The 13122-nt window shown below is 41.9% G+C and overlaps 1 protein-coding gene across 1 annotated transcript; it reads right to left on the bottom strand.

Moving 5' to 3' along the window:
* Positions 1-4011: 4011 nt before the first annotated feature.
* Positions 4012-10933, bottom strand: LOC139465230 (uncharacterized). The gene is made up of 5 exons (XM_071246903.1): positions 10854-10933; positions 9278-9652; positions 7451-7632; positions 4300-4425; positions 4012-4180 (listed from the first exon to the last, which is right to left on the bottom strand). The coding sequence occupies exons 1-5, from the start codon at positions 10921-10923 to the stop codon at positions 4052-4054; spliced, it is 882 nt and encodes a 293-aa protein (XP_071103004.1). The 5' UTR covers positions 10924-10933; the 3' UTR covers positions 4012-4051.
* Between the last annotated feature and the right edge of the window lie 2189 nt (positions 10934-13122).

Raw genomic sequence — 13122 nt, 5'->3', positions numbered from 1 at the left:
TAGAAATGTGTGCTGAGAAGTTGTCACCTATAAGTCACGGCTAGACAAGTCTAGATATGTGTGCTGAGAAGTACTCACCTATAAGTCGCGGCTAGACAAGACTAGAAATGTGTGCTGAGAAGTACTCACCTATAAGTCGCGGCTAGACAAGACTAGAAATGTGTGCTGAGAGGTACTCACCTATAAGTCACGGCTAGACAGGACTAGAAATGTGTGTTGAGAGGTACTCACCTATAAGTCACGTCTAGACAAGACTAGAAATGTGTGCTGAGAGGTATCCACCTATAAGTCGCGGCTAGACAAGACTAGAAACATGTGCTGAGACATTCTCCCTCTATATGTCACGGCTAGACAAGACTAGAAACGTATGCTGAGAAGTACTCACCTATAAGTCACGGCTAGACAAGACTAGAAATGTGTGCTGAGACATACTCCCTCTATATGTCACGGCTAGACAAGACTAGAAACGTATGCTGAGAAGTACTCACCTATAAGTCCCGGCTTGACAAGGCTAGAAACATTTGCTGAGACATACTCCCTCTATATGTCACGGCTAGACAAGACTAGAAACGTATGCTGAGAAGTACTCACCTATAAGTCACGGCTAGAGAAGACTAGAAACGTATGCTGAGAAGTACTCACCTATAAGTCACGGCTAGACAAGACTAGAAATGTGTGCTGAGAAGTACTCACCTATAAGTCACGGCTAGACAAGACTAGAAATGTGTGCTGAGAAGTACTCACCTATAAGTCACGGCATGACAAGACTAGAAATGTGTGCTGAGAGGTACTCACCTATAAATCACAGCTTGACAAGACTAGAAACATGTGCTGAGACATACGCCCTCTATAAGTCACGGCTAGACAAGACTAGAAATGTGTGCTGAGACATACTCCCTCTATAAATCACGGCTAGACAAGACTAGAAATGTGTGCTGAGACATACTCCCTCTATAAGTCACGGCTAGACAACACTAGAAACATGTGCTGGGACATACTCCCTCTATAAGTCACGGCCATACAAGACTAGAAATGTGTGTTGAGAAGTACTCACCCATAAGTCACGGCTAAACAAGACTAGAAATATGTGCAGAGACATACTCCCTCTCTATGTCACGGCTAGACAAGGCTACAGTTTTTTCCCGAGACATCCTCTATAGGTTACACGTGGACTTCACATACCTTGACTAACAGTAAGAGTTCCGATCATAAACACAAAGAAACACAGAGCGACACCCGCCATTGTTGCTGTGAAGAGGTCAACAGGGAGACGAAGTCAAAGATAACACCGAAAGTGTGTTACTTATTTTAAAATAAATGGTTTAATTTACTTCAATTTTTTTTAAACGAGATAAAAGTCTGCATTCAAATTTAGTATAAAAACCTTTGCGTTCAGGATTGCGTTCTCAAATGAACAAAAATAACATGGAATAATCCTGGAATATACTATAGATCTTGTCCTTTAATATTCTTTATAAGAATGTACACTCCTTGGAATGTCCTGTTTGTAATCTATGAGTTTAAAAAAAATAATTTCTGGAGAAATAAACAGCTGCAGAGCGTACCAAACGTTTGTTTTGATATACTTAAATTCGCGTTTCTAGAGAGTCAGTGAGTGAGTGGGTAAAGTTTTACGAGGCTGTTGGCAACATCAAATTCCGAAGGCGCGTTTCGCATCTTCACTGATAGACAGATTGATAAAGACGCACAACTTTTACCAATGTATGCAAAATTAAACATGTGTATTTTGGGACACAAGAGTAAAAGTAGAATATACTAGGCGTTTCCAAGGTTTTATACCCCTTTCACATGCACAACAATTACTAACATAAGTAATTTTGCATATATGTAACTATACATACGTGTGTATATGTAAATTTACTCTGCGTTCACATGAAAATCAACTTAGGTGTGTAAATAAAGTATGTAAATTGTGTAAGGCACACATATTCGTTAGTCTGTTTACGACTTTCAACACAAAACAGGTTGTTTTCCAATCAAAGTTGAATGAAAAGAGAGTTTTCGCGTGAAGCAACATGTGTTTGATTTAATTTGTACACAAAGTTTTGACTCCTTGAAACCAAAAGAAAACACAAACTCAACACTGTAAATACACATAAAAGTTGGCAACTGTTGACAATTTGTTTGGTGTTGGCAAAAGAACAGATATTAATCAGATCATCCTCTGACGTCAACATAAACGTTCACATTGCAACATATACACCCAGTGCAAATTTACATTTACATTTGCACCTGCTCCAGACATGATGTAAATTTGCTACCGGTGTAAATATACACACATAAGTAAACGCCTTCACATGACAAGTATACTCACGTATGTATTTCTACACACGTACGCACAGTATACACACATGTACAGAGGCGCATGTGAACGGGGTATTAGCCAGAAGTTGTACATTGGAGACTGTACATGCACAAGCTACATCTTCAGCATCATCTGATGCCATTCAACAAGGAAAGAATTATTTCACATCGCAGAAAAATAAGGAGACAATTTCATTTCCAGCGTGGTTTGACAACAATGGCTAGCTTCTACAAAGACAAATCTGGGTGAAAGATTCACAGAGATACGGCTCGGTGGGAAAGTGTCACCATAATAGTCGTGGCAATGATTGGTTGGTTTGTTTCTTTGTTGTTTAACGCCACACTCAGCAATATTCCAGCTACATAATCGAGTCTGGACCAGACAATCGAGTGATTAATATCATGAGCATCGATCCATGTAATTGGGATCGATGACATGCATCAACCAATTCAGCGAGCCTGACCACCCGATCCCGTAAGTCGCCTTTTACGACAAGCATGGGTTGCTGAAGACCTATTCTACCCCGGATCTTCACGGGTCCAATGATTGGTATGCTAATTGTCGTATGCACACAGGTTTGCTGAAATCTGTGAGAAGGTCAAGGGGTACCTGAAACCTAGTGACAACTGGGTAAGATCCAACACATGAAGCGAAAAGAAAAAGTTGGCATCTTCAACGCAATACAAAACTGTTGGAAAACCTGTTGGATGTTGGCAAAACGGAAACCTGTTGGGTGTTGGCAAAACTACAGTGTTCGATAGCATCAACGTACGTGAAGGTTTTAGTGAAGAACTTATGGACGACTGCGCCTCCTTGCCACGTGAGGAAGGTTTGGCAGAGGTCATCAATGGTTGCGAGGAAAATGAAACCTTCCAAACTGTGCCAGCTGCAATCGACGGACCTCATATCCCTAAAACTTTGTACCAAGAGAGGCAATGGAGATTACCGATGTAGCTGGGCTTGATATTCATTAATGATGGAGGGTCTTTGCGATCACCGGTTTGTTTTAAGAAACATAACTATGGGATGGCCCTGTGGTGTCCACGATGCCAGAGTTTGTACCAACTCTGAAATATTCCACGAGGGTAAACTGCACATTGTATAGTTACCTTTACATAACTTATTGACTTGATATATGTAAATGTTCTCTCTCTCCCTGTGTTCCCCATGAAGGGTTTATGGTGCTTATCATCTGAGATATCATGCCGCAGTTTAACATGGCTACCACCTCAGATACAGTATACACCACAGACTCCGAGCCCATCTGTCCTTGTTTTATCCCTTAACGCAGAGCGCCAGGTAGGATAGCAACAAGTACCATATTTTATCGTCTTAAGGTATTACGCGGCCGGGGAAAGAGGCTTCACTTACAGACACAGATGAAGCGAGTCTAACTTTACCTTTCTTGTGCTCTTGCATTATGGACCAAAACTAGAACGAGCGATCTTCTTGTGATCATGATCATCTTGTGTGATGTTCTGACAAAGACGTATCCACTCCTCGCTGACTTAGTTGATGCATGTCATCGTATCCCAATTGATGCTCATGATGTCAATCACTAGATTGTCTGGTCCAGACTCGATTATTTACAGACCGACGTCATCAGGAATATCGCGAAATGCAGCGTTTAACATCAAACAGACAAACAAACAAAAGTATACCACTCGATCAACAAAAAAACATCATCACGGTTATTTGAGTTTATTGGACGGTACGATGCTCCCGTCATCCGATGATGGGCGAGCCTGCAACCTGCAATACGTGGTAGTTATTCGCATCCTCCACGAACCCATTACCGCTGGACTTTGTGAGGTTAACAACAAGAGGTGGATGTCCACATAGCTGCAGCGCCATCTACCAACACAAAGACATGCATGAGCTGTCTGTCGCAGAAAGGTCAGGTTTCGGTTAAAGCACAGAGTTGATATGTCTGTTGTATCCTTATCTTGTCAAACGTAACAGTTGTTCCTCACCGAAAACCCATCATCCGTGCAGCCTAGGAAGACACCAGCGATACCATGTTCGTCCTCCACGTAGATCCCGAACACGAAGGTGGCAACGGGGGTGTAGGGCGGCACCATGCAGCATATGTCAACCACCTGTGAGTGAGTGAGTGAGTGAGTGAGACCTACACATGCCCCCCCCCCCCCCCCCCCCCCCCCCCCCCCATCACTTGTGTTTTTGTTTATTCAGCAAGGTCACGTAGGCCATCGGCCCATATCACAACAGTTGTACAGCAGCCATCATTGTAAGTGACATTTACATCAGCAGTTTTGTCCTTAATTGACTTATACATCTACAAAGCCAAATTTCTTTTGATATTAGATTTTTCACTTGACATCAAGACATTGTAATTATGTAATACATAGTAGTTTTGGGGAATGTGCCGTTCACGCCATTCGGGATACACCGTACATACCAACAAGAAATGATAGTATTACTCATCCTCAACAAACCTTATTTTACAAACATTGCAAAACCTTTCGTTTCTTGGTACATTTGCATATCTGCCAGTCTCAATTTTGAGTTGCTGAGAACTACACCTAAACTTAGCTAAAGCTACACGAAATTTAGGGATAGAAACATACTTAATATAACACTCTTGAGACACTGTAGATTTATGCTGATAAATATAATTTGCTTTTTCCATCAGTTCTGATAAAAGTGATGCGTATATGTGAGTGTGAGTGAGTGAGTCCTACCCATGCCCCTTTCACTTGTGTATATACTGAGTGAGTGAGTGAGTGAGTTAGTTTAACGCTGCCCTATCAGCATCTGAGCCATATCACAACCGCTAGTTGAGGACAGCCCAAGGGTGCGTAGTTATAATCAACACTACTTCACGGGTAAACAAACCTAGATGCCTAGTATAGCTTTCTCACACTCTCACATTCTCACATTCTCATATAGTAAGGTGGATGAGGTGAATTGGGGTTTAACGTCGCGTTCAAGATCTTTGCACTTATATAGCGACGTTCTTGCACGCGCGTGCGTGCGTGTGTGTGTGTGTGTGTGTGTGTGTGTGTGTGTGTGTGTATGTGTGTGTGTGTGGCCACTTGTACTAGTCCGGTCTAATGCCGGCCACATAGTACTAGCCGATTGAGATATTACGCTGCAGTAAAATATGAATACCCCACAGTATGCTGACTCCGAGCCGACCAGTCCTTGTTTTAGCCCCTTAATGCCGAGCGTCAGGTAGGGTAACAACAAGTACCACATACAGCACATGTTTAGACCTACACATGTTTAGGAATGTATTTAAATCTTAAATGAAATACTCATTTGGTGTGTTCTTTGTGAACACATTTAGGGTCTAAACACATGAAATGAGTTATCGTCTCACAGCCTAAACACCACCTATTTTGAAATTGATGTGCAAATCAGATTCAGTTGCATAAAACATATACCAACATGACTTACAACGAACTCTGTTCATTATTACAAAAAAAATGTAGAAATAAATCAAGCTGGGTTAATGGTGACTAAGAAAATTGACACTCGTGACGATAACAGCCAACGCTGCACATGTGGTAGCGTCAAGGACTACAAAATAAGAGATTGCAGGTTCGTGTCCGCCTAAGTTTAACAAGTGTTTATGATCCTAAAAGTGTTGTTTTTGCATGACAAATCACAGGATACTAAAGCTGACAGCGAAAGTATACTGAACCAAATTAAAAACTTCACAATCCTAAAATTTTACACATGGACCCGGTTTGATCTTCCAACACGAAAATGCCAGACCCACACAGCAATTTTGACAAGGAATTTCCTTCAGAATGCGGGAGTCAACGTCATGGACTGCCGTCAAGGTCTCCCGACCTCAATCCAATCGAACACATCTGGGATGCTCTTGCTCTCCAGAACCAACCACAGAATTTGCAAGATCTTGGCACCATTTTGCAGCAACAATGGCGTCGTCTTCACAATCACGTGTTCACAAGCATCACAAGGTCCATGCGGAGGCGTTGTGTGGCAGTTATCAACGCACATGATGGCCATACACGCTACTGAACTTGTATGCCATCAGATTCTCGTGCTTGGGACTTATGATTTAAACTGTTGATGTTATTACCGAATACCGTAGGTGCTTGGAACAAATTATGGTTACCACCGATAATTAAAATCCTTCTTTGGACATTAATGATTAAACATTACCTTCTCTGATACATTTGTCCGTTGTATATCATATATGGGATTACTTTTAAAAATGTGAAGTTTTTAATTTGACTCAGTATGTATCTGATAACTACAATATACCCTTAACATTTTAGTTAACAAACCCCTCACACACACACACACACACAAAACACACACAAAAAAAACCACACACACAAAAAACACACACACACACAACACACACACACACACACACACACACACACACACACACACACACACACACACACACACACTACTCCCATTAAACGATTAAAACAACATAAATAAAGGGGGTATAGGAGTCTAAACACGTTTTGCTGTTAGTCTCATTCCTAAACATGTTTAGACCTAAACATGTCAAAACTATGGGACAAGGACCGTGTGAGACAGGGAGCACATGTTTTTACAGTGCAGCGAAACAGACGCGTGTGTAAAGGAAACGGAAATTGTTTAGGAATGCCAAGGTCTCCAAAAACAAAATGTTTCTCATCAATTCCAGGTATTGATAATGTTAAGGGGGTCGACCAGGCTTGTTAGAAATATTTTTTAATTCCATTTGTGTGTAGATTTACATGCTCTTGTTTTCAAACAGCGAATGAAAGGAGACAACCAGAGACACTAAAAAGAGTGAGTATTTTCCAACACGGAACTTTAAAGTCGCATTACTTGGCTCCCTAATATAACGTCACAGACATGCTGACAATGATTGTCACGAAATTGGCCAAATGTTTTCAAAATATTAAAAACTGCACTATCCCTAGGTTGTCGTAAATGTATACATGCCCGCCACACACTAAGGAAAAGATAACTCTAATTGAACACTAAAATCTATAATGCGGAAAATTAGGAATGGCTGAATTTGGATCGGGAAAAAAAGCATTGACCGGTTAGTTCTAAAATAACCCACACGACGATGAGAAATATGTGTTTGTCTTTTTTGGCCCAATAGCCAGCGACTACTCCTACCCTGGGACCAGGATGCCATTTGTCTACTTCCGGGACGCCGCAGTAACTGAGGACGAGAGCCTCGGGCCTGTCGGATCCTCCATCCGGACATTTGCTGGCACCAGGATGGCTTGTCGAAGCCTTGTGAGTGACCGCCCCGTCTATGTTTCTTTCAGTGCAGTCTGGAACCTGAGTCCTCAAGGCTGATAACAGTCATAACACATGGCATGAGATATCGATCAGAGAAGGTTTAGCGTATATTAAGAGTTGTGCATCGGTCCAATCTAATTAAAATCAGATCTAAGTTCTCGCTGCCGCTAAACAAAAGATCTGAGGACATCCTATTACGGGTCACATCAGAACGACCTTTCACGAACTTTGCCCACTGAAATGACTAACAAGAAGTCGACACCAGCCAATGGAAAGCAGATTTCTCGAGCTTTACGGCACCTGTTTCAACCTGGCGACTTCCATTTCAGACTACGCTTGAAAAATATGTTGATACAGTTCTCGATTTAAATTTCGAAAATTGAACAAACGAACATTCATGAATGTCTAATATATTGCGGAGATTGTATGACAGTGCTTCCCACGTACCGCACAACGCCTCCTACGTTCAAATGAAATAGATGATCATTTTGACGGAATCAGTCGCAGGGGCCGTAAATGACGTTCGGAATACCTCGTGTTTTCGAGGCTGCATGATTAGAAAACACATTCCGACTGTCACTTTCACGATCTGGTAGCGATAGCGAGTACTAAGATCTAATTTGGATGAGATAGCCATCCGTCTCGAGGGGACATGGGTTGATGTACCCTTGATGTTAGTTTCTGTTCACCAAGCCCAACGAGCATAGATGGTACATAAACTATTTCTCCCGAGGGACCGATGGACAACAAATTTAGATTACTGCACATCTCATTATATTGCAGGTATGGCTTATGCAAGCATGCTTTGCTCCGAATCGGTTAGAATACCACAGTTAGGCATTTATTTACTTCGTTCTTTTTTCACATTCATCGACTAAAAGACTTAAAAGAGTTATTCCCCTTAGATTTCATTCGGTAAATATCCATGGAATGGCGTCTTACAGAATTAATTTCAGATATAAAATTGCGGTTGGTATGTTACAAATGTTATGCCAACAATTCGGCAATTCCAGCGGGGAACATAAGAAAATGTATCTTTCATGTTAGCGGGGTACATTGAAATATTTGAATGGGTCTCAACCATTTAGAATCTCACATTCATGTGTAAGGTAGGTAAATACACATACTCGCATCGAGAGAATCGAGTAAGTGTCGCTAAAAAACGCCTGTTCAATTGAGTTTTCATGTAATAAATATCGCAAGTGAACGCCTTACTTCCTACCAGAATCAGCCCCAATCGAATACTAAACTGTGTAACCCATGTGATCGGGGAAACCTGAAAATACGTCTTTTCGAAATAAGAAATATATTGACACCTTCATCATCTAAGATTAATTCCATCCCGGAAACGTTCAAACCTTTTTTTGTCCATGCTGAGCAACAGTGATCCCAAAAATTATCAACGTAACGATCACAGTCACAACCGGCACATCAAAATACCAACAAAGGGACGTAACTCGGGTCAGAAGCCGGGAGAGCCCCAGGTTTTGTACAGACTGTGATCGGTGCCGTACCCAGCCAGCAGATCTTATATTGAAAACAGTTTGGGACAACAAATATTGCACCCCCGCACCCCCCCCCCCCCCATCCCCCCCCCCACACACACACTCACTGTTAAAAGGGAACGAAGCGAACATTTGACTTCCGATTCGATATCCGAGCGTTTACCTATAACAGTATGACATTTTGAAGACTTACTCTTATCATGGACGTTGACCACGACCTCACTGTAACTCAAAGCCGCCGACAAATAGGCGGAACTGCAGTAATAGTTCTGCAGATCCGCGGTCTCTGGGTTAGTAAGTCTGACAGCGAGACGACCTTTCCCCCAGTGGGTCTGCGTTAACCTGGATGATAGACGACTGTCCACTACGATGAGAGAGAAGTACTGGTCACCAACAATCCTCGCTATAGGGCTGTTTCCGCCCCCTGAAGTCTTCCTCCCCAGCTCCATGCTGTATACGTCCGAGACGGAGGCGGTTACTTTGCAGTCGAAATCCACTTGACTCGTCTTGGGGTCGCCACACATGGTGACCTCCGAAGGGGTGACCGTAAACGTCAAACCATTTCCTCCTGGGGATACAAAACAGTGAACCCGTGAAGATCCGGGGAAGAATAGGTCTTCAGCAACCCATGCTTGCTATAAAATGCGACTATGCTTGTTGTAAGAGGATCGGGTTGCCAAGCTCGCTGACTTGGTTGATGCATGTCATCGGACCCCGATGCTCATGATGTCAATCACTGTATTGTATGGTCAAAACTCGATTATTTACAGACCCCCGTCATGTAGCTGGAATATTGCTGAGTGGCGTTAAACAACAAACAAAACAAAATATACATTGAAAATAGAGGGTGAGAACTTATTTATAACTGTTTATCATCACTATCACGGCTGGCCCAGAGTTGCGTCCCTTGCTAGGATCAGCTGGTTTGAATTCCAGATCCGTCATCCCTCAGGACCACAAACTACTAATCGTGTCACTTTTTCTCGAACATTAAGCTGACATATCTCATATTCAATACTATTCAAAACCATATACACACCTCACTCATTCACTCACTCACTCATTCACTGAAACCTTGGCAAATCTTAACTATAGGCGGGTGTGAAATGAATACATTTTTACATCAAGCTGTGAGGATTAAACACATCTTTGTGTATTATGTTATTATTATGACAATAATTTCAAAATGTCAATGATACCGCCCTTAACTTCGAGATGGCACTTAGTGTATTTATATTGTAAACCTTTTAAATATATGATTGAATTAACCCTTGAATTGGCATATAAACAGACATTTTCAATTAACAAGCGCCACAAAATTGGGACTAGCATTGAGAAAATTGACATTTCCAGCAATCTTGTATCAAGTCGTTCAAACACCGCCTTTTTTTTACTTTTTACTAAAATTACATCATACACATCAGCCGATGTCTCAATAGCACACATGCTTTTACAACTTGGATCTTCGATATTATCTAAATACACCCTTGACAAGTAGCTGAAATATGTTAATCCGGACAGTACAGTCCGGATTAACGGGGATTCAAAAGATCGCTATCGGGAGGAGATAACTCGCTATCTTAATGTGAACGGTGAATAACTGAATTTTTTGTAAGTTTTATGATACAAAGACACTCCACTCCAATCCACTTGTTTTTTAATGAGTAGTGTTTTAACAGTATTGAACAACTGATAGCAGCAGTTATGGATAAACAATAAGAAATAGACAATTGAAAATGTAAAATAGGGAACCGATAATTGTGACTTACCGAATTGGGCCATGGAGCCATTATATAATAGAAGGATCGCGAGAGAGATCACTATCATGTAGACGTCCATTTTGCGAGTGCTCTATTCACCCCAGCTGATAGCGTGTGTATAGTGTGTTTGGGTATTGTGTAATATGTGTCATTTGTGTGCTTTGCCAAGTGGCATCAGTGTTGATATGATCTAGATGCTCTCTCTTGGTGTTATAGCATATAAAATCGGCAGAATTAAATCCGAATTTTACAAACAGACCACACGGTTTTAAAACAATAATAATATAAGGCATTTGCAGCAAGTGAGGAACTACCCCAACACCCCTGTACGGTGCCTCAGCCCCCACCCCCGAGATTCTCTCCCCTCCAGCCCTGCGCATTGCGCGCGTGGATATATACCACGTGAGGTACTAAAATCACGCTGTATCTTCGGGAATAAGAACAATATTTTAAAGTGGGCGTCTTTGTTGCGACGTCTTTAATATACACTATCTTATCTTGTTGGCAGAATTTATGAAGAGTGTATGACGTATTTCTGAAATTCAATAACACCTGTCGGATGTGTTCCTGAGTGAGGACAACATGCTGTTTTGGGGATCAGCATATTTTCAAAAATATTTTGAAGCTTACTTATTTTTTTCAAAATAAATAGGTTCTTAATTATTATTATTTGAAAAATATATATAAATAACGAACTGTACTCTTTGGACACTTTAATACATTCTTTCGTACAGGATGGTCAAGTCATTTTTATCTGTGTTCTTTGGAGGCATCCGTCGATCTGCTCCCAGGTTGAATGTAAGTCAGTTGACACTGGCAGAGCAGCGATTGTTGTGGCTGTACACGCTCACTCGGGAATGGTAGCCCCTGTTGCAGTTGCTCAGCTTGAACTCGCCTCTCTTGATTCCTCTGATGCGCTCCTGTCTCCATGGTGGATGGCGAGTTGCTTCCACCACTCAAATTACATGTATATGGCTTGTCTGTCTGACAGTAGTTGAACAATATTATTTTCCCTTCCGCCCAGCCCTTTCTGTAATGCAAAAACCCTAGATTTCCCACAAGTTCCGAATCTACCATCTCACTGGGGCTCCTTTTATATCAAATGGAGTTTTTTATTTCTATCAAAATTATATATTTTAAGAGACTAAGCTTTAGCCTATTCCATGCCCAGCGCTCTGAAGTCCCGCTTGCAGACGCCTTTGAAACGGAGGTGGGGACGTCTAATTACTCTTCTCCCAGAGTCGAGCTGTACAAAAAAAACCTTGAATCCTCCCGTCCTCAATGTGAAGGACGTTGAATTCGAAGTCAATCTTATTAAAATCAGACCTCAGTTCTCGCTACCGCTAAACAAAGATCCTAGGACATCCCATTAGGGTTCAAACAACCGCGGTTCATTGCACAATTCCAATAAAACCTGGACGTGACTGAGTAACGGTTGTGCCCAAGCGGCGTTGTTGATCGTATCGCTGACGGCATGTCTGTGTATTACTCCGAGTGAGTGAGTTGGGTTTAACGCCGCTTTAAACAGTATTCCAGTTATATCGCGGCGTGTCAGCTTAATGTGGGAGGAAATCCCGAAGTGATGCAGGTCTCAGACGTTGACAACTTTGGTGAAACCCACGAGCACGGGTATGGTGCTGACAAACCTAGAAACATAATCGGGGAGAACCGGGATTCGAACCCACAATCATAGATTTCTGGCGCCCAAATCGCGGCGCCTTAGACGACCCGTGCCCCCCTTATTACCCCGAAGCCTACATGCCTACCGGAAGTAGTTACAGTATGACAATTATTAGTAATAGATCCTACTGACCTCAATCTCCTACATGAAATAAAACAGACCCAAAACAACCTTTAATTACACGGCATAAATCAAAGAAGGAGAATAAACATTTCGGCAGTGTTATTATCGATGGAGGGTAGCCTTATTCCTTACATGGTGTATTCAGCACTCTCTACCTTATAGGACTTCTACATGGCTGGCTTTGGTATGTTCGAATGGCCCACTACAGGAATGGTAAAAGGTGACTATGATTGTCGTAAGAGGTGACCAACGGGATCGGGTGGTCAGGCTCGCTGATTTGGTTGATGCATTTCATCGTTTTCCAATTGCGTGGATCGATGATCATGATCACTGGACTCGATTATTTACAGACCGCCGTCATATAGCTGGAATATAGCGGGACCAGATGGTATCAAGGCCGAGGTGATACAATCATCCAGCTCCTTATCAGCTCTTTATCTCATTTTTATTTTAATAACATTTTCACGACAGGAG

The sequence above is a fragment of the Haliotis cracherodii genome, unplaced genomic scaffold (assembly GCF_022045235.1).
Source record: "Haliotis cracherodii isolate W230 unplaced genomic scaffold, xgHalCrac1.p SCAF_18, whole genome shotgun sequence".
Taxonomy (NCBI): Eukaryota; Metazoa; Mollusca; class Gastropoda; order Lepetellida; family Haliotidae; genus Haliotis; species Haliotis cracherodii.
This window is presented reverse-complemented; position numbering and strand designations above follow the sequence as displayed.

Excerpts from the sequence above, each read along its gene's own strand:
- LOC139465230 (XM_071246903.1), bottom strand. The coding sequence starts at position 10,923 with ATGGACGTCTACATGATAGTGATCTCTCTCGCGATCCTTCTATTATAT. Across the intron at positions 9,653-10,853 it reads TGGCTCCATGGCCCAATTCG|GAGGAAATGGTTTGACGTTT; the intron begins GTAAGTCACAAT and ends TTGTATCCCCAG. Across the intron at positions 4,181-4,299 it reads GCACGGATGATGGGTTTTCG|ATGGCGCTGCAGCTATGTGG; the intron begins GTGAGGAACAAC and ends TTGTGTTGGTAG.